The sequence below is a fragment of the Fukomys damarensis genome, unplaced genomic scaffold (assembly GCF_012274545.1).
Source record: "Fukomys damarensis isolate Sample0158 unplaced genomic scaffold, DMR_v1.0_HiC HiC_scaffold_4, whole genome shotgun sequence".
Lineage (NCBI taxonomy): Eukaryota > Metazoa > Chordata > Mammalia > Rodentia > Bathyergidae > Fukomys > Fukomys damarensis.
Window position 1 is genome coordinate 51842492 of NW_022900916.1, and position 20986 is coordinate 51863477.

The 20986-nt window shown below is 34.5% G+C and overlaps 1 protein-coding gene across 1 annotated transcript in view; it reads left to right on the forward strand.

Moving 5' to 3' along the window:
- The first annotated feature begins 441 nt into the window (after positions 1 to 441).
- Ppp1r3a (protein phosphatase 1 regulatory subunit 3A) overlaps positions 442 to 20986 on the forward strand; it is a 35420-nt gene continuing 14875 nt past the window's right edge. Inside the window, exon 1 of the mRNA XM_010621871.2 lies at positions 442 to 1226. Within this exon, the coding sequence (XP_010620173.1) occupies positions 442 to 1226 (785 nt within the window). The remainder of the gene's footprint in view (positions 1227 to 20986) is intronic.

The window sequence follows — 20986 nt, forward strand, 5'->3', positions numbered from 1 at the left end:
CATTTAATTTTATATATATATATATTATATATATATTCAGTGCTGTTTGACTACTTTTATTTTCTTTTTAAAATATTCTGTTTCTATTTTTAATGTCAAGTAATTAACATAATGGTTTTATCTTTAACTTTTAGAATTTCTAACAGCGAAACAATGAAACGATGATTTTGAAATATCTCTTTGGGACTCAGCTCATAAACAAATGCAACTTTAAAAACAGGGTTAAATCTGAAACATACTGGCGAGCACAACGTGGATGTTATCATATTAAAGGCCACTGAAGGTAGGTTAGCATATTTTGCACGCCTTTGGGCCTATTTATAGATCTGACTCCTTTTTGCAAAGTCAACTGTAACACTACACTTATTTTAAGCCTCGGAATCTCAAATGTCAGCCTCTGCTAGTTGTACAGTTCTCTGTTTCTTGACATCAGAGAGCCCAATGGAGCCTGCTGAAGTACCCAGTCAGATTAGCAAAGATAATTTTTTAGAAGTTCCTAATGTATCTGATTCTGCTTGTGAAGAAGAAGTTAAAACTGCTTTCAAACCTGGTTTTTCCCCTCAACCAAGTAGAAGAAGTTCTGCATCTTCTGAAGACATGTACCTGGGCACTCCAACTTCAGGAAGCAGAAGAGTTTCATTTGCTGATAGCTTTGGATTCAATCTTGTGTCAATTAAAGAATTTGATTCTTGGGAATTACCAAGTATTTCAACAGATTTTGAGTTAAGGAAGGATATTTTTCACACAGAAGAATGCATTTTATCTCCACTATTTGATTTGCCTTCTTCAAAAGAAGATCTTATGCAACAACTTCAAGTACGGAAAGCGATACTGGAGTCAACTGAGTACCCTCCTGGGTCGACGAGTATGAAGGGTATTATTCGAGTTTTGAATGTTTCTTTTGAGAAGTTAGTATATGTGCGAATGTCCTTAGATGACTGGCAGACATATTATGACATTTTAGCTCAATATGTTCCCGATTCATGTGATGGTGAAACTGACCAGTTCTCCTTTAAGATTTCATTGGTTCCTCCTTATCAAAAGGATGGCAGTAAAATTGAGTTTTGTATACGTTATGAAACATCTATGGGTACATTTTGGTCCAATAATAATGGCGCAAATTATATATTGCTTTGTCAAAAGAAAGAACAACGGTCAGTGCCTGAAAAGCCACAGGAAGAAGTTTCTAGTAGACAGAAAAAAGGCTGCTTAAAGGTAAAATCAAGGTAAGGATATATTATACATTCTTTTTGTTCATTATCTTATTCAAAATTATTCAAAAAGAGCATTGTGGAATTATTTCTCCATTGTGGGGAAAATTATGGTTATAATTTGGTGGATGGGGAGGGCAATGTCTATATTGCTTGTTTCATGAGTTACAAATTAATTTTGTATATGTAAAAACTTTTGACATTTAATGTATATTTATTTTTATAGTTGTTAAATACATACACAATGAAACATTTTTGACTAATCTAAAATCGTATTTCAATATATACTTAGTACTCAGAAAGTTGTAAACTTCCCCTGAATGTCACAGCAAAAATCTTACTGAGTCATACAAAGATGTTTGGAGTGGATTAAGTATTAAGTTAAATGACAAGAGGTATGACTTTAATGATTAACAAGTTGGAAGCAAGTGATGGATGTATAAATTACATATAGAATTTTATCATCATAACTTGATATAACAAATATGGAACAAACATTAGTATAATTTAGTAAAATCAATTATATACAATAAAAAATGACTCAAATAGAAAAATAGACACTCAGCTACATAGATTAGAGATTTGGGATGTGAACCTTCATTAGTAACCCTGCTTTCTTATTAATGTGGAAGAAGAGAGAGAGAGAGAGAGAGAGAGAGAGAGACCCTACCCGTGATTTGGGATGTGAACCTTCATTAGTAACCCTGCTTTCTTATTAATGTGGAAGAAGAGAGAGAGAGAGAGAGAGAGAGAGAGAGGAACCCTACTGGCTTTCAGCCATCTCAGTAGTGGAGAGCTGGCTAATTTCAATGACACTGATTTAGTAGCTGAAACATGCAAGAGGAGTTAGACCCCTTTTGTTCCTTCCAGGGTTCCAGAGAAAAAGTCCATGTTACTCCTCTAGCTACAGCCAAATGCCTGATTATCCTCTGAGTGATCCATCCTAACCATCCCTAAACCCAAAGATTTTAGTAACTACAGCAGAAATTATTATTTTTGAATGAAACAGTGAAAAGAAAACTATATAGGAAGGAAAGTATCTAGATTCCAATTCTTTAAGCCAAATTTAATTAAAAAATAAAATGCAATATTGGGAAATTTTTAACCTCTCCATGTTTTCATATGTAAAACATGTTGTAATTACTAAATGTATTGTTTTAATGTATTAATGAACTGAATGTTGTATAGATTCATCCAATTCAAATATACAAAATATTTCTATTTTTATTTCTCTGTAGTTATTTGAAATAGTAGTTCAATCAGCTTTGTGAATTGTACCAACTTTCTTAACTCAAAATCAACACTTTCAGATTTTTACTCATGCTACTAAGAGAAATAATATAATCGTAACCTCCGTGTGATAAAATAACAATTTCAATTTTTATGAAACTACTTAGCACATTAGCCATGTCAACAAAATCATTCAATGCTATTTAGCAAACTAATTTCTATACATAAGCTCCCACAAATTTAAAACTTTAAAGAGTTAGATTTTAGTGAATGTCTTTTAAGTGTTGAAACTTGCTCTATGTGAGAAAATCACTTAGGGAACTTATAGACTTAACAGGTTCATAAAAGAAGCAGAATTTAACAATGGATTGTTCTATGAAATAAGAGGTAGCTTTACAACTAAAAGCAATACTTTTTGAACTATGGTTAGGGAGGAGATTATTTTATTAAATTTGACTTGATACCAAGAGCAACGAATAGACAACAAACAGGCCCAATTTTCTACCTAAGTCATATTTTTTGGAATGTCTCCTGGTTGAAGATACATATAACTATATACATCCACACACATTTGTATTCAGAACAGTAATCACTGGGTTCACAGAAGACACCATTCAAGTTTTAATATTGCTTTGGGGGAAAACCTGAGAAGAACTAAACCACAAAATGGTCTGAAGGCCTGTAAAGTTTCCTAATGAGTTATAAAAATGGAAAAAATCTCTCTCCTTCAGAACCACAAATACATTTTCTGCACTTCTATTACTTAAAAATGACCAACATAATTCAAACCACATTTTGAAAAAAGCATTTGCCTCTGGAGGAGGCTTTTTGTGCTGAGTTTCAGTCCAACATGAATTTTTACATCTGATTTATATACCACTCAAAATGGAGTGTATAAAGGAAATCCTGACAGATCCTTAGAACACCATACACCATAATAGAATATTTATACAGCTTTTCCATGATATAATTTATATGCAATGGGGTTTCAAGTATTGCTAAAACTCACACAAGAGAGCATTATCAAATTTCTAAATGAATATTGCAGTTGGAGTTCATGGAGAGGAATTTGGCTTGAGAAAAATATTATTAGTACTATTTTGCAAACGTATAGTTGAATAAAATAAAAATGAGTTAATGCTTACTTGATACAAAATTATAGCTTTGAAAATGCCCTACGCTTTCCAAATGGTTGCAAGATTTAAAATGATCTTTTCCAAGCATTTCCACACTTCCTAGGTAGCTTAATTTGGAGGTCATTTCTTTCCAAAGATAAAAGCAAAAGAGGAATATATGTGAATTTCTGCTTTATATATGCAAGCAGATTATTAATTATGTCCAACATAACAGAGTTAAAATGAAAATTAGGTTGAGCTAGTGCACAGAGTAACATCTAACTTCAATTATTCTTAATACCAAAGTTAATTTGCTATCAGGGTTCCTGAGATTGTATCTTCTGGAAGTGTCAATAATCCCTCCTAATAAGTATGGAATGAACTGTGGGAAAACATTCAGGAAGGAAGGATTTCTATTATGTCAATCACCCACGCAGACATTATGTTTTCTTTATGGAGATTTTTCTCAGGTCAGAGTTTGCAAATCTCCATATTGGTATGGATTGTCTATTTTCTTTTGATGCCTGTTAATCGGAGAAAGAAATATCCAGCAGGAGAGGAAAGCAGAGTTTGTAACTCATAGGCATGTGACTGAGAATAATCCAAAGGTATTTGATTGCACTCACAGGCGTGCACCATGAGATACTTGTTAAGTGTCACCACATATGCAGCACTGAGATATGAACTAGCAAACAACATAAGCAGATGTCTTATCCATATCCCACGGACATTTTTAAAAATCAGTGACAAAAAAAGACACTGATACAAATAGAATTAAATGTGTCTCGATAAATAAGCTAAGACAGCATTCAGTGACAGTGTATCCATATGACTATAGCTTTCCGAATTAGCGTATTTGAGTTTGGGTCCCAGTTTTACTACATAGTAACTATGTAAATGAGCATATTAAGGTTGGTTTTGTCATCTATTAATTAAGAGTATTATTTTCTCTCTCTGATGGGGATTTTTTGAAGTGTCTATGAGTATTTAGTCTTGGGCACATAAATATTATCTGAAAAAGAAAAAAGGCAATGTTAATTCTGTCTTTGGGATGTCTGAAAGACTTTATTTGGACTCAAACTGCCCCTAAAATGTTCTTCGTTTACTTTCAAGGCTTCCAAGTTTTCAGTTTTGGAAAATTATTACTTTGTCTCTTCTAAGTTTTCAATGATAAAGCAAAACTAAATCCCAAATTTTCTTAAGATATGTGTGACATATCTGGAACATTTAAAACTTGAAGAGAATTTAGAGGCTGTTAAAATTTTCATATTTAATGCATGAAATATGAAGAATGAAAGTATAAGGGATTAAAAGGCATTGATATTGGCACTGAGTGTATGTGCATATTAATTCTAATGAAATTTATCCACATCTACATAGATATTCAGAATATATTTCATTGGGATGGCTATGTGGCTGTGAACATATTACTTTATTTCACCTGTCAAATAGAAGTCATGTTGCTTGATGTCATGTTGATTAAACTAATCTAAGATGAGATTACATTGTTCAAATTTCTAGTAGAGAGTTGGGCAGGTATAAAACCATCATCTTAAGCTAACTATTAAATTACCATTTCCGTGATCAAATCTCCTGCTAATTTCCTGATATTTGGTCTTGTATTATTTCTCCAGATAAGATAAATTTCCTTGTTTGAATTCCAAAACAAATTCAACAGATATTCATTAATGGTCTTTGTGTCAGGCAACAGTATCCACCAGAGAAAAGTGCCTGAAGATGTGGGACTGAGAAGACAAGGAAAAGGCTCAACAGGAAAGGCTTTACAGAAAAGAGGAGAGTTAGTGCAATCAAAGTCTAGTCCAGATTCTCTGGTTATACAATGGAAGCCACAGATTTAAAATAACAATTATTTATATTTCAGATTTTCTAGAATGTGTGAACTATAACTGACATTGGATACTGGCTAAAGGAATGCTCTCCTCAACACCTGTTAAATGAATGTTCTTAATAGCTAGGTACACCTGTTGACTTCACCTCATTACTTCTTTTATTAAGTGCAATAAATTTATTATTGTAGGTAAAGAAATGGCATGATATAGGTGTTGGACGGTATTTATAACTTGGCCAAGTGAATGCAAAAAAAAAAAGCTCTAAATAACTTTAATACCAAGAAAAAAATGGATTAGTTCACAATTTCTTATACTTGAGAAATAGCACCAGGTATATTCAGGAATAGAAAAGAGAGAAATCCTTTCTAAGGTGCAGTTTTATGGATGAAGAGAATTTGTCATTAAATAGGGCCAAGAACAGCTTTCAAAATTGGGCCATAAGATACGTCCATGTAGCCTGGCACAGGAAGATCATAAGACTTCCTTAATTTACACTAACAGCGTAATCTGGAGACCTGGACATAGTGGAGAAAGGTATAATTAGCTCCGTGAGGGTTTTGAGACTTAATGTATTCCATAACTAACTCATGTTGACGCCACACTAATTGTGGGAACTGGGTTATAGAAGGGGAGGGACCTCTGACATGTCTGCATGGAAACATAAAACACAGCTGCACAGACCCATCAAGAGGATGTGGAAGCTGCCAGATGGTTGACAGCAAGAAGCCAACTAGTTTAGAATTTCCTTGGAGATCCACCATACCTTTGTGACTTCCTGGTTTTGTGAAAATCCAGACCCTTATCAGCTTATAGTATTGTCAGATTAGTAGGAAACTTTTCTGAAAGAAGAGGGACAAAAGAGGGTCACTATTCAGGGATTCTCTCTACTGCAGCTCAAAGGGGGCACTAAGGATGCCTCAAATGAAGTCTACCTCTAGCCCACAGAGGAAGGCCCAGAAGATTTAAGCCAAAAATTCTCCAGGGCAAAAAAAAAAACAAACATATATATGCACAAATTTGAAGTGAGCCAATGTACTTTTCCATCTTCTTTTAATTCTATTAGCTGTGGCTCTTGTCCCTGTTCTATTTTACCCCAACCCCAACAAAAATAATACAAGGGAAATAAAGTGAAGTGAGCAAAGGAGCAGATTTTAAGTGGCCTCCTTGCCCACTGCTATCTTTTTAGACTTAAAAGATACTCTGCATTCTGATGCTTCACTGTGTAACACACACACACACACACACACACACACGCACACACACTATAGACTCCTTTAAATGCAGTCACCTCTAGAATGACAGAGATAGTCTGTGTCTTATATTCATTGAGGTCAGTTGCAAAGAAGGTCACTGACACTGGATTGAGACAAAGAAAATGGATAACTTTTAAGCAGAGATTGCTACAGTGTACAAGGCAGGTTTGAGTCCATAATTTTGATAAGGACTCCATGGGAGTCCAAGGACTCTGGGTGTCTGGAGCATATCTGTGTGTTAGGGATGGTAGATTCCCAAACCAGTAAAGCATAATGAGACCAGCAAAGGCTTTAAAATAAGGCAAATGTGGGCTCTAACTCTAACAACTAACAGTTTAGACTAAGATACATTTTATTCTGTATCCGTTTTTTTATTCAGATGTAAACTAGAGATGATAATTTCTGTTTGGTAGAGTTGCAATGAGGCTACATAGAGGCTAGCATATATGCACATCTATCCCAACTGCTGAACTTTCATAGCTACTCCAAATAGTAGTACAGTGGCAGTGGTGATAAATTCCATATTTTACCATCTTGCATATGGCTAGGTCTAGGGCCAGAATTAATGAAGAAATGCTTTCTTCCCTTATTATCATTCCTGCTGCCAGGACCTAGGCTAATATAAATAGCTTCAAAATTAATCATACTCAAAAAGCTCTTGGGTACTAACCAGGGAAACTCATATTTGTGCTTCTGTGGGAAAATGATTTTCAAATTCCAGCTACTTCTAGGCTACAGAAAAGTTTACAACACTGCCTGTTCATAAGTTGGAGGACAGGCTTATTTTTATTTTATTTTTGTTTTTTATTTCTCACTGAGTTTATTGGTACTTTTTAGGTATACAGTACAGCTACATTCATCACTGGGGTCTTGTACCTTTACATGACAGGTTTTGGTTCTAATTTTTTCCCCATACCCCTGCCCTCCCTTCATCCCCTCTTCCTTTTCCTATTTACAGAAACCTTTTTCCTTTTTTTTCATTTTCTCATATTTTTTATTTTCCCTTATTTCCTTTCCCCTACCCTTCTCACTTCCCCTACACCTTTAGCCTTTTTCTTCCTATTCAGGCTTATTTTTAAAATGAGCTACAACATAGCTTTTCTTATGATAGTTCTTTTTAAGATATTTCTTTTTTTAGTCAAATAACTGAGATGGCTGCATACAATTTACCATATAATTCATTGGTAATTACGAATAGAAGATGAAGTTTAATTTTATATAATGCTTTTCCTCTAAGAAAATATATTATGCAGCATTTCATTTTGGTCTTGGCTCTGTTTAAAAGTACACTTTTTACATCACCACTATGTGAAAAGGAAAAGCATCTTGGGACATATCTTTCAAATCTCTTCACAATGTTATTTTGTTGGCTCTGATAGCTTTACAGCTGCCATGTCATTGTCTGTTAGGTAATAGTAACTAGTTTGCAGGGTTTAATTATGAGATTCTGTTGTTTACAGACATTAATCAAAAATAGGAGTGAGTTACTAAATTGGACTGTTACATACTCTGTTTGGTGATGAAACCAATTATACATTAAACAAAATTATCTTAGGAAATTTTAATATCCTTTCTCCCTCTTTGACTCTAAAATGATCTGTCTGTATTGTCCATCAGTGTTGCTTAAGTTGTAACAATATATGGAATTCTAGTATTGTAAACAGTGGTTGTCCTAAGTGAAGTATTGGATCTGAATTTAATTAATCCATCTTGTAGTTCACAATAGTAAGAAAGATCAAGTGAATTACCCCCAAGTCGAAATTGATAAATCATATTGAATAGTGAAAGATGCTTTTCCTAATTGCTAAAATACTTTTCCTTACCTACTGATAGTATCAGATAGCTCTTAGGTATTCTCATTTGTTACACAGAAATAATCCAGATTACAATCTTAATTTATTGCTAAATCTACATGAAAAGTAACAAGCTAAGTTTTATTCTTAAAAATACTTTGGATTTCTTCATCCACTTTCAAATCATATGGAATTCCTTTGTAAATTTCAGCCTCCTAAATTACATGTGAAATTATTTTCCTAAAACCTACTTTTGGAACTAAAGGTTTATAATTTTATATTGATACAACTGAAGTTTTAAAAGAATTTATCATAAAAAATAATATTCAACTTCAGCAGTAGAAAGATTACATTCTTTGCCTATATTCTTAAGTAGGTACATAAAATTATTATTTAATGTAGATAAAACTATAAACATTGCCGCTTATCTTAATAAAGCAATTGATGTCTGTCTTTTAAAATTTTTTGCCACACTTGTTGTCAAAACCAGGGCCTTGTGAATGGAGGGCAAATGGTCTACATCTATAGCTCACTTGATTTCTGAACAATTTTCACTGAATCATGTTGCACAAGAGACGAGCTAATGCCGTCTTTTCTTTCAGACAGAATTGTTCTAAAAACCACCCAGGTCAAATGGCTAATGTAGCCTCCTCTCATTTCTTCCCTGTGAAGACTGTGTTCTTCAGTAATGTGTTCTACAAGGAAATCCTGGGACTCTAATGTAGCCATCCCTATTATTTTGTCTTTAATCCAGTCATTCATTTACTTTAATTTTCAGTTGAAATAAATGCCAGAATCCTTGTCTTTATGCTTTAAAATTAAGTTTCTGTCACTGATTTCTGTTTTCCATGTCAAATCACCTCGGGAACTTTAATTTTTTTCCCCGAGGATTGAGCTATTAAACTAGTAAACTAGTTTGCAATGTGCTAGTGAAAAAGTTAGAGAAGCACCCATTACCAGCTGGATTCTTGTCAGGGGTGAATGATGTCAGCGTTACAAGGACTTTACACTGGAAGCCCTGATGGAACAGAGGCAGCCACCGGGTTCACAGCAGGCTGGCTGAGGCGCCTTCCTAATCCTGCAAATGGAGTTCGGAGTTCCGAATGGTGGCCGTGTTATTAGCACGGTACGCTCTGGAAGCCAGAGAAGGGAAGGAGAATTCATTTCATAAAATTAGAAATTATAAGAACTTCAATAGATCACTCAGTTTATTTTTTTCAGTCCTATCTTTAAAATGCTATATTTGGCCAATTATTTTATATTTTCTGTATTAGTAACGTCTCACTCAAAGCTAACTTTGTTAAACTGAGTTAATTTTGTGGAAAATAGCAGTTACACGAATATTGAAGCATTTATATATAAATTAGTTTTCCTCAGATAAAAGGGTTGCTGTTTGCCATTATTACAATGGATATACTTTATTAATAGAGAAAGACATTAACAGTTAGCAAGAGACTTAGTCTTTCACCTGTTATTTTTGTGTCTGGAAGGAAGTGCACCTTGGCCACACGGTGACCTCTGTGTCAATCAGCACTGCCATAATGTTTGCAATGGGGCCGTTTCTAGGCAGCTTTCATCCAAGAACTACAAGTTTTTCAGCTTTTCACATTTGATTTTATTATTTGTAAGATTTGTATTTTAATACCTAGTTTTATTTCTTTGTGAAAATGTAAAAATAATGTTACTGTAAAACACATCAGTCCATATGAGGACTATTTTTAAAGCAAGCTTTTACTAATATATTAGTCCTTTAATTTTGTATCTTAAGTCTACAAAAGCAAGTAGGAATCTCACTTCATGTATAATGAACTATAGTCTACCAACAATTTATTTTATGGTATTTTAATGTATTAATATGTAAGCTTGTTCTTTATTAATTTAGAAATTTTTATTCCTATGAGCTTAAAGAATATGTTATTTTCTGTAAAATCACATGTGTCACTGCAGTAAGCAAGGCCAGTCTGATTTTAAATAGAAAAAAAAAAATTGAAGCAAATGGAATTTACTTATTCAAGTCCAGGAAATATATAATAGGAGAATCTCAGTTTGTTATATAAGTTCTGCAATTCCCTATTGCTCTGAAACATGGAGCTATAAATCAATTATTCATAAAGGATTTATGCGGTCCTTATTTCACCAGAAAATCTTCTAGGTAGTTCCTATATTCAAGCACAGATTTGGTTAGGGAGTAATATTTGTATACAAGAGAAATTAGCTGTCTATATATCAAGTGCCAAATCAAATGAAATAACAAAGGGCTCAAAGACAATATAGAGTAATAGGTGTGAGATAAATTATTAAAATGCAAACTACCTCAGTTAAGGAAAGCATGGCATAAGAACTTTAATTTTAAATAGTAAAATTTATGTAGGTAGAAATGGGCAAAGGAATGTAAAATATGTGTTTAATAGAGTGGAATACCACTCAGCCATAAAAAATGAGAAATTAGAGACATTTATAGCTAAATAGATGCACATTGAGGTGATACTCTTAAGTGATATAAATAGGTCACACGTGTAAACACCAACTAGTTTCTCTAGTGTGAGAAACTGAATGTGTAACAAGGACTAAAAGGTATAATAAATAATGTGAAATAGGAAGAAAAAGGGCAAAGAGGAAGGGGAAATGGGAGGGGTAGTGGGAAGGAAAGAAAGGAATGGACTCAATATTAGAAAATGAAAAATAATAGAAAAAGTCTTTGTAGATTGGGAGGGAGGGAGTGGTTGAAAGGAGTGAGGCACGGGGAAAAAATAAGAATGAAATTAATTATGTAAACGTACAAATTCCCAACAATGAATGTCATTATATCGCATACATTAAATGTACCAATAAAATCAATAAAAGTTAAAAAGTAGTATTTATATACAGTAAAAATGCAGAGATGATGAGTTTTGATAATCAATCAGACTGCTTGAAATGAAATTACATAGGTTAAAATATTAAAAAAAAAAAGGTTGAAAAGGATTTCTTGGTCTTACCAGACTGAAGATTTTGTACTTTAGTCTCAAGGCTTTCTTCTTCACCATAGAAGAAAAGAAAAAAGCATTATTAGTTATTGTATTTTAAAAGGAGCATGCAAGAATGAATGGAGAGGAAAGTGTAACCCAGACAGTTAATTATCCAGGGAAATTGTATCTGTAAATGTTCAGTAAGATGTTTTTGTTACCGATGTGCTATGATGCTCATCGACTTTGAACAACTGCTCATTGTGTTGATGAACAGCATCAATATTTATGACATGTCATCAATGAAATTATCTTTTTTAATGTTAATAATTATTTTTTATTTGTTGTTTGTCTACATATGTTGATATATTTAAAATATTTTCTCATGATTGATATTAATTATTGAATTCTGTTATAGGTAAATTTTAACATAAACAAGAAAGTACCTATTATGGCAATAGATATCTATTATACTTAGTTTTAGATACATCTATACCTATTTTGTGGTTGATTCATCTTATTACCATATTCATACTGAGGGGAAATTTCCTGTTAAATCAATTTTGATCCAAATATTTTTTAGAGTCTAAAGTTAAACTTTGAATTTAATTGAAAAAATTAGTCTTTGTAGTTCAGTTTTTATTGTCTTGGAGGGACACATGAATTACTGTACTGTGGTTTCTTCTGTAATATTTATGACCTCAATATTGAGAACTCATGGATCTTGTTTAAAGAAAAATATTATCAAAATACCAGTAACAAAGCTTCTCAGCTTTCAAATTGATAGAAAGAAATATATTCACACACACACACACACACACACACACACACACATTGTGTTTAACCACCTAGAGGAAACGAATTAAAGGATTTTCATTCAGTCAATATATACTTACTAAATATATATTATGTTCTGGGTATTATCCTGAGCATTGTGGATATATCAGTGGAAAAATGACAACCCCTGTCTTCATGCGGTAGAATTCCAATGGAAAGAAAAGTAATAATAAATAACAAGCAAACGTATAAGTATGTTATGTTAGATGGATATAAGTGCCACTGAGAAAGTAAAATGCAGAGAACACAAGTCAATGAGTTCTTTTACTTAAGTGAAGAGTGTACTTTGTTGAAAGGTGACAATTGAGCAGAGACATGAAGAGATTCAGCGGTAAAGATCTATGGGTGAAGAGACTTTATAATTAAGGAAACAGGCAGTGCAAAGACTCTGAAGAGAAGTCCAACAGAAGTGTTTTAGGAGTAACCAGGGAGACAGCATGGGTGCACCCGAGTGAGTGAACGTAAACAGAGAAGATGCGAATAGAGAGACTGCAGAGAGCCAGCCACGGATAACATGAGGGTGCACCGTAAGTCCTTGCCTGGTTCTCTGAAGGTGAGTGGAGGAGGTCGGGGAAGAATTTTTTTGCCTAAAATTGAAAGATTTGAACTTTTATTTCGAAACAGATAATGCTATCTGCTATAAGGGAATGGACTGTAAGGAGCATAAAGTAGAAGCAGAACAGTTTGGAGGCTCTGTCAGTAATTCCGGAAGTGAAGACACAACTTTGCCTGCAAGGGAGCAATGAGAGTGGGAAGGATTTCCTAGTGGGCTCAGATCTGGGGAGGAGGAGTCCCGGATTGACCCGGAGCTCCAGGAAGATGAGAAAGACAAGATAGAAGTGGGGATGGGAAGCAGGTGAGCTCGGTGCTGCACCTGTGCAATTTAAGCTGCCTGTTAGATAAGTAGAGAGGTGGACTGAGTACTTACACGCATAACCTGGATTTGGGGGAAAAGTTCTGGGACAGAGAAGTAAATTTAGAAGTTGTCAGCTTTTAAGGGATACGTGAAACTGTGATTGGAGAGAATAACCAAGAACATAAAATGCATAAAGTTCAGAAAACACAAAAGGCCTGATCTTTGAGTGATTCTAATCTTACAAAGTCAGGGAAAAGGTAAGGAGGCAGGAAAGGTGATCAAAATCAGGAGCCAATTTATAGAGTACTTTTCCTGTTTTCTAAAAGTTATAACTATGGCACTGGCAAAGAAACAGACCTGAGGATCAGTGGAACAGATTGGAAGACAAAAACAACTCCAGATGTACTCAGCTACCTCATCTTTGACAAAGGAGCTGACCGTCCCCACTGGAGGAAAGATAGCCTCTTTAATAAATGCTGTTGGAAAAACTGGATCTCAGCTTGCCAAAGATTAAAACTAGATCCCTGTCTTTCACCATGCACTAAATTAAAATTGATTAAATATCTAAATATTAAAACAGAAACACTAAACTTGCTGGAAGATAAGTTAGGCAGAACTCTTGAAGACACTGACATAGGAAAAGACTTTATGAACAAATCCTCAGTAGCACGGGAACTAGCAGAAAGAATCAACAACTGGGATCTCATCTTATTAAAAAGCTTCTGCACTGCAAAAGAAACCATCAGCAGAATTAAGAGACAACCTACAATGTGGGAAAAAATTTTTACCAGCTGCTCCTCAGACAAAGAACTATTATCTAGAATATATAAAGAACTCAAAACAATCATCCCCCCAGTATAAAGACACAATTCAAAAATGGGCATCTAAATGAACAGACATTTCTCAGACAAAGAAGTAAAAGCAGCAAGTAAATATATGAAAAAATGTTCCACATCACTGGTCATTCCGGAAATGCACATGAAAACAACACTGAGATTCCACCTCACCCCTCAAAGAATGGCTGCTATCAAGAAATCAACCAATAGAAAGTGCTGGCAGGACTGCGGGGAGATAGGAACGCTTCTCCATTATTGGTGGCAGTGTGGACTGGTGCAACCACTATGGAAATAAAGATGGAAATACCTCAAAGAGCTGGGACTAGAGGTTCCATTTGACCCAGCCATCCTTCTGATGGATATCTTTCCAAAAAGAATTAAAAGAATCATATCACAGTGATACATGTGCCCTATGTTTATAGCAGCACAATTTGTATTAGCTAAAATTTGGAAACAGCCCATTTGCCCATCATTTGGAAACTGGATAAATAAGATGTAATTTTTCTATAAAAATGGAATACTACTCAGCCATAAATTCATTCATAGAAAAATGGATACATATTGAGGATATACAATTAAGTGAAATAAATAAGTCACACGTGTAAATACTGAATAGCTTCTCTGGTGTGAAAAACTATAATAGTACATAAGATACTAATGAGATAATTGACCATGTGAAATAGGAAGAAAAGGGCTAAAGGTGTAGGGAACGTGGGAAGGGGAGGGGAAGGGTAATAAGGGAAAAGAAAAAAATATGACAAAATGAAAAATTGGAAATAAAGTGTTTGTAAATGGGGAGAGGAGGAGGGGGTGAAGGGAGGGCAGGGACAAGGGGAAAAAATGAGAACCAAGACCTGTCATGTAGAGGTACAAGATCCCAATGATGAATGTAACTGTACTGTATACCTCAAATGTACCAAGAAACTCAATGAGGATAAAAACTCTCTATGGGTAATTCTGATATGTACAAGGCTTGAAAATGACTGGAGTAGTCAAGGAACATTAAAAAAAAAAAGGTGTTCTGAGTTGTAGCTTTAAAAAATATTGAGAATCTTTTAATTGGTTGCAGTAGCCATCAAAAGAATTATTCCACATAAGCAAAAGAAAATCGGTAAATCTAAGTGGAATAATAATTTTTAAATGTGACAGAAAAGATTTTTGGGTATTAGGAGCAACATTAAAGGGTGTGGGAATTGGAGGGTCAAACAATATACTTTATAAAGATATTTTGCCTCTGCTACTACGTGGAGGAAAGGACGTATTCCTTGAGGCAAGGGGAACATTACACAGGATGGTAAATTAAATTCTATTTAAAATAAAGTCAAATTCTACAGAGCAATTTTCTTTTTCAAAACACTAAAGTGATAAGGATGAATTTTAAAGAGTAATACAGTACTGCAATAGGAGGAAGGTCTGGGGTAGACTGAACTTGATTTGGATTTATGCACAGGTTGGACATTTTCAATAGAGAATGAAGAAACCGGGGGTAGGGCACAGAGGGTAGTAGAGTCCAGAAAGTGAAACATTACAAAGGGCTGTCTGCACAAATGTCCATTAGGCTAGCTGTGCCTGTTAGCTGGAAATTATCAGAGTTAGGATTCTGTCCGCCCACAGAGACTGGGAGATTGGATGCCTATATTTTAAAGAAATGACTTTCAGGTCCTTGGGGATGTACATACATCTCCTGAGTCCTAGGGGATATACATACATCTCAAAGGGAGAGAGAAAGCACTGACAATTTTAGTAAGTGCTCAAAGACACAGTGGTCAGGAGCTGATTTTCAGATTTTGGCTAGAAGAAACTGAATTCTTTGGGGAGCATTGTTTTCTTTTAAGTAATTCTGGAGGAGGTAAGGGTAGCAGGGTCATCCTCAGTATATGTCCTTGCACATTAGGAATTACATTACTGTTTGTTTAAATCTTTTAATCTGGGAACAGGATATGAACAAAATCTCTCCTACCACCATGCCCCATGGTATTCTATCTTCTTGGAATACTCCTTGCTCCCTCTTCCTCTGAGTAATCATATTAAGCTTTGAGGTTTCAGATAAAATGTTTCCTTCTCTCTGAAGCTTTCCATAACTACATCCCTTTCGTGATTATGGATTATGATTTTCTTCTGTAGGACTCCATGTTACCCTAATGTCGAAATATACAATTGTTCTTTTAAAGAACTTGTCTATTCTTTGTTTAGAGAGTAAACTTCATGAAGGCATAATTTGCTCAGTTTAAACCAATGCTAGTGGTTTAACTTCTAGCCTAGTAAGTAGTACATCTTGGATATCTTTTGAATGAATACACATTGAATTTTATCTAACACTATTCTGAATTAACAGTACGGCCAGTTGGAAAACTGAGTCATTTAAAATACATTTGAAGCATTGCTCTTCACACTGTCTATTACAGAGTCCTGTGTTACCTTATTATACGTGCAGCGAAGTTCTCATCTTTACGTCTAAGGGGAACTCGGCATTGCACATTTCACTTTTACCAATTGAAATACGTAGTCCAAATTCTTCAGTCCCCTGCTCGTTGCCTTCCTTACTGTATCTGGTTCCAGATCAATCCTTCCCTAAACACTGTATTTGTTGTGTACTAGTTTCCAACCATAGTCTGCCTTTGCTTTTCTCATTTTACCGTCTTGGATTTCCTGGTAATGAACTTTTCTCTATTTGATCAAAGACACAAAAAACCTTTTTTTTTTTTTTTCTCATTGAGTTTCTTGGTACATTTGAGGTATACAGTACAATTACATCCATCATTGGGCTCTTGTACCTTTACATGACAGGTCTTGGTTCTCATTTTTTTCCCCTTGTCCTTGCCCTCCTTTCACCCCCTCCTCCCCTCCCCCTTTACAAACACTTTATTTCCCTTTTTTCATTTTCTCATATTTTTTACTTTTCCCTTATTAGCTTTCTCCTACCCTTCCCACTTCCCCTACACTTTTAGTCCTTTTCTTCCTATTTCATATGGTCAATTATACCATTAGGATCTTATATACAATTATAGTTTTTCACACCAGAGAAACTATTTGGTATTTACACATGTGTGACTTATTTCACTTAAGAGTTTGACCACAATATGTACCCATTTTCCTATGAATGACTCTAATTTCTCATTCTTTATGGCTGAGTAGCATTCCATTTTATAGAAAAAGCACATCTTCTTTATCTGATCTCCAACTGATGGACAGATTGGCTGTTTCCAGGTTTTAGCTATTACAAACTGTGCTGCTATAAACATAGGTGCGCATATATCACTGCGATTTGATTCTTTTAATTCTTTCGGAAAGATATCCAGCAAGGGATGGCTGGGTTAAATGGAACCTCTAATCCCAGCTCTTTGAGGTATCTCCATACTGATTTCCATAGTGGTTGCACCAGTCTGCACTCCCACCAACCATGGAGAAGGGTTCCTTTCCCCCGACAAACCTGCCAACATTTATTATTGGTTGATTTCTTGATAGCAACCATTCTTTGTGGGGTGAGGTGGAATCTCACTGTTGTTTTCATCTGCATTTCTGGAATGACAAGTTTTGTGGAACATTTTTTCATATATTTGCTTGATGCTTTTACTTCCTTTTCTGAGAAATGTCTGCTCACCATTTTTCAATTGGGTCCTTATATTGGGGGGGCTGATTGTTTTGAGTTTTTTATGTATTCTAGATATAAGTCTGAGGAGTGGCTGGTAAAATTTTTTTCCCACATTGTAGGTTGTCTCTTAGTTCTGTTGAAGGTTTCTGTTGCAGTACAGAAGCTATTTAATAAGATGAGATCCCAGTTGTTGATTCTTTGTGCTATTTCCCGTGCTACTGAGGATTTGTTCATAAAGTCTTTTCCTATGTCAGTGTCTTCAAGAGTTCTGCCTAACTTATCTTCCGGCAAATTTATTGTCTTTTTAAAAAAATATTTAGATCTTTAATCCACTTGGATTTTAGTTTAGTGCATGAAGGACACAAAAATCTTAAACGAGGTAAAACCTCATGTCATTAAGGAACCTCTTCTGACCTTCTCCACCTGCTCCCGTAGAAGGCTTGAGAGCAAATATGATGGCATCTGTACTGTAAGCTTCCAAAATCAGGTGAACTTCTTTTCTTGATTCAACATATTTAGTCACTTTATCTCTGCATCTGTTTGTATTCACCCACGTCTAGAACCTCGGCAGGACAAATAGCTTTTGGGTGTTTTTTTTTGCATTTAGCATTGAAATTAACATTAGTCAGAAGGTGAAGTTTAACTAGCTGTTTGTAATACATCTATCAATCTTACCTGTTAAAAATAATATTGCCTTCTATTTAAAGAGTTTTAATAAAATAAAATCTAGGTACAACATCCTCAAGGTAATGAGGACTAAAATTTAATTTAAAAATTATATTGGAATTTTTGTATGGGGACATGAATTATTTATAATAAATAAATACCAACTTCTATAGAGACTTCCTGCAAGAGTTTAGGGCATGTGGAGTTTACAAACTAAAAAGTGTCTCCAATTTTGTAGAGAAACAGCAGTAAGGGATTGTACTGTGTTTCTGATTAGGCTAGATTAATAAAGTGGTAAGAGAATGAAGGCAGTAGATAATCCTAGATGGAAACTCGTACTATAACACATTTTCCATAGCATGATGTATGGATAAACTTCAAAAAACACCTTTTCTTCAGAGGTCCATTCCCTAATTTCCTTGCAGGAATACATGTTTGATTGCCCTTTTAATCATATATTAGCTCCAAAGCTGAACAACATTTAGTCTGTAGCATTTTTTGTATTGTTTAAAAGAAACTGTTGCTACTTATTTCAGCAGAAATGCCAATGCTAACACATTACCAAGACTTGGTATTTATTGATTGTTTGCTATGGCTGGGCACTGAGTGTTTAAATTCCATTTCCTCACTTGATGCTTTGCATTCTGTGAATTCTTACTCTTACTTCTTAGCTGGTTTACACTTTCCTCTTTTATTGTCTCTCTTGTGATCCTTTTTTTTGTTCTCATATTTTTTTCTATGCTTTCCCCACCTTTTCTCAGTTCAAGTTATTCATGTTTCAGAAACTATTCATGTTTCAGAATATCATTTTTTTAAAAGTTATTTCTTAATTTTGTTCAGTCATGAGCCAACCAATTTGACATTGGAGAAAAATATGAGATCATATTTTGTAGTAAATTTTGACTGATTTTGTCAATATGCTTCAGGTAAATTTAAACCTGACTTAAATCAAAGAAACGCGGGCTAAAGGGGAGGAGCTCTTTGTGAAGTGGTAGATTTCATATGAATAAAGAATCTTTTGTGAAGAAATCTATGACAGAAAATGCAAGAAAGAGAATAGTGTACAAAAGATGTGGGTGAAGGTTTGGCAATGAAAGTGTAACACAAAATCTGGACATTTGTGAGATATGCCTCATTGCTTTGTGTTAAAAATTTGCATATTAAGAAGTCAGGAGTCTTCACATTAGTGAATCCCTAACTAGTCTCTGACACAATAGACTGATACCTCCCCAGAGGAGTCATTATGGCCAATCATGTCAATGATCTGCATATTAATGACTCTCTTACATGCCCATCAACAGGTAGTTTAATAGGCTTCCATTGAGTTCTTTTTCATTTGCTTTTAAAATATATCCTTTTCTCCCTTCCTTTTGTAATACTATTGTGAAGAATTGACAAAAAGGTGCATTAAGATAATTTTAATGTGTGATGTAAGTTCACAAAAGCATTAAATTTAGAAATAATGCTTTAAGACTTACTGAGTCTGCCTGAAAAACTTTTCAAATACAGTAAAAAACAAACCCAGCTTGATAATAGGCCTCTTATTTGGATTTTAATGCAAGCCATCTAGCCCATTTTACCCTATTTCATTTTCCTTTGTATATTAATTTGTGGTATGATTAACCTAAGTAGAAGAACTAGTTCAAAAATATTTTTGTAAAATGGAATTTCATGAAAATGGAAATGAATTCCTGCAAACCATGTCGTAGAGGTTGCTAAATACTTAATAAACTAAAAAGTAGAAACTTATGATATAAAAACTTTAACATACACAGGAAATATTAAGTGTATTATATTTCCTGTCCTTGAGTCACAATACCTGAGATCCACAATTTAAAGGAAGAGAAGTTTAATTTGACTCATGGTTTTAGCTGAATCAGTCTATGGTTAGCAGGCTCCACAAAGCAGCTTAACCCCCACATCAGACATACATTTGATGGCACGGCAACTTGTAAATGTTCCATGATCTAAAAGAAGATTTTATAACTTTTATATTTAACATTTAAATAAAAGTAGTTGCAGCAAGGTACTGAATATTCTAAAATTTCTAACTTACTTTAGTATATTTTAACTCTTACTGTTCTTAATTATTATATTGAAGATATTGGACATTTTTTACAAACATAGACTCTATGATCTACCACAAAAACACTGAAGAATTGCTCTTCCAATACTTTCATTAAATAATAGTTTAATAAAATTTACATGATTTATTCTGCAGATAAAGGGAAACACATTGAAACATGTATGACATCCTCTGTCAAGGCCAGAAACGGGACAGAAGCTGAGGGTGGGGTATGAATTTGGAAAAGTTTGATACTGTATTCCCCATAAAAATGAACAAACAATCTCATAATAGCAACACAATCATGAAGAAACGCAGAGGGTGCAGACACTCAGGTGAGTGGCTGCAGCTGAATGTTCTGGCTTCATAGTTACCACCTTCAGTTTTACAAGGATGTCTTTCCTGAAAGGTGGCACTTCTGAGTGATTTGATGTCAAAGTCTGGAATTCCTATGCCCAACTATAAATCTCCGCAAACATACACTGGGAATATCACCTTGAACATCAGACTGCCTTTATCTAAAAAGATTTTTTAAATGATGTACAAATTCTGGGCTCTGGAGGTCGGATGTCAGAACTCAGTGTCCAGTAAGCCAAACAACACAGATGATGTTTACTGTGATTTCTACAGATAAATCATGTTAATACAGGTTTTCTTTAACTGCAGTTAACTGGTTCAGTGATTTTGATTCTGATAATGATTTTTCAACAACCATGAGCAAACTATTTATTATTATT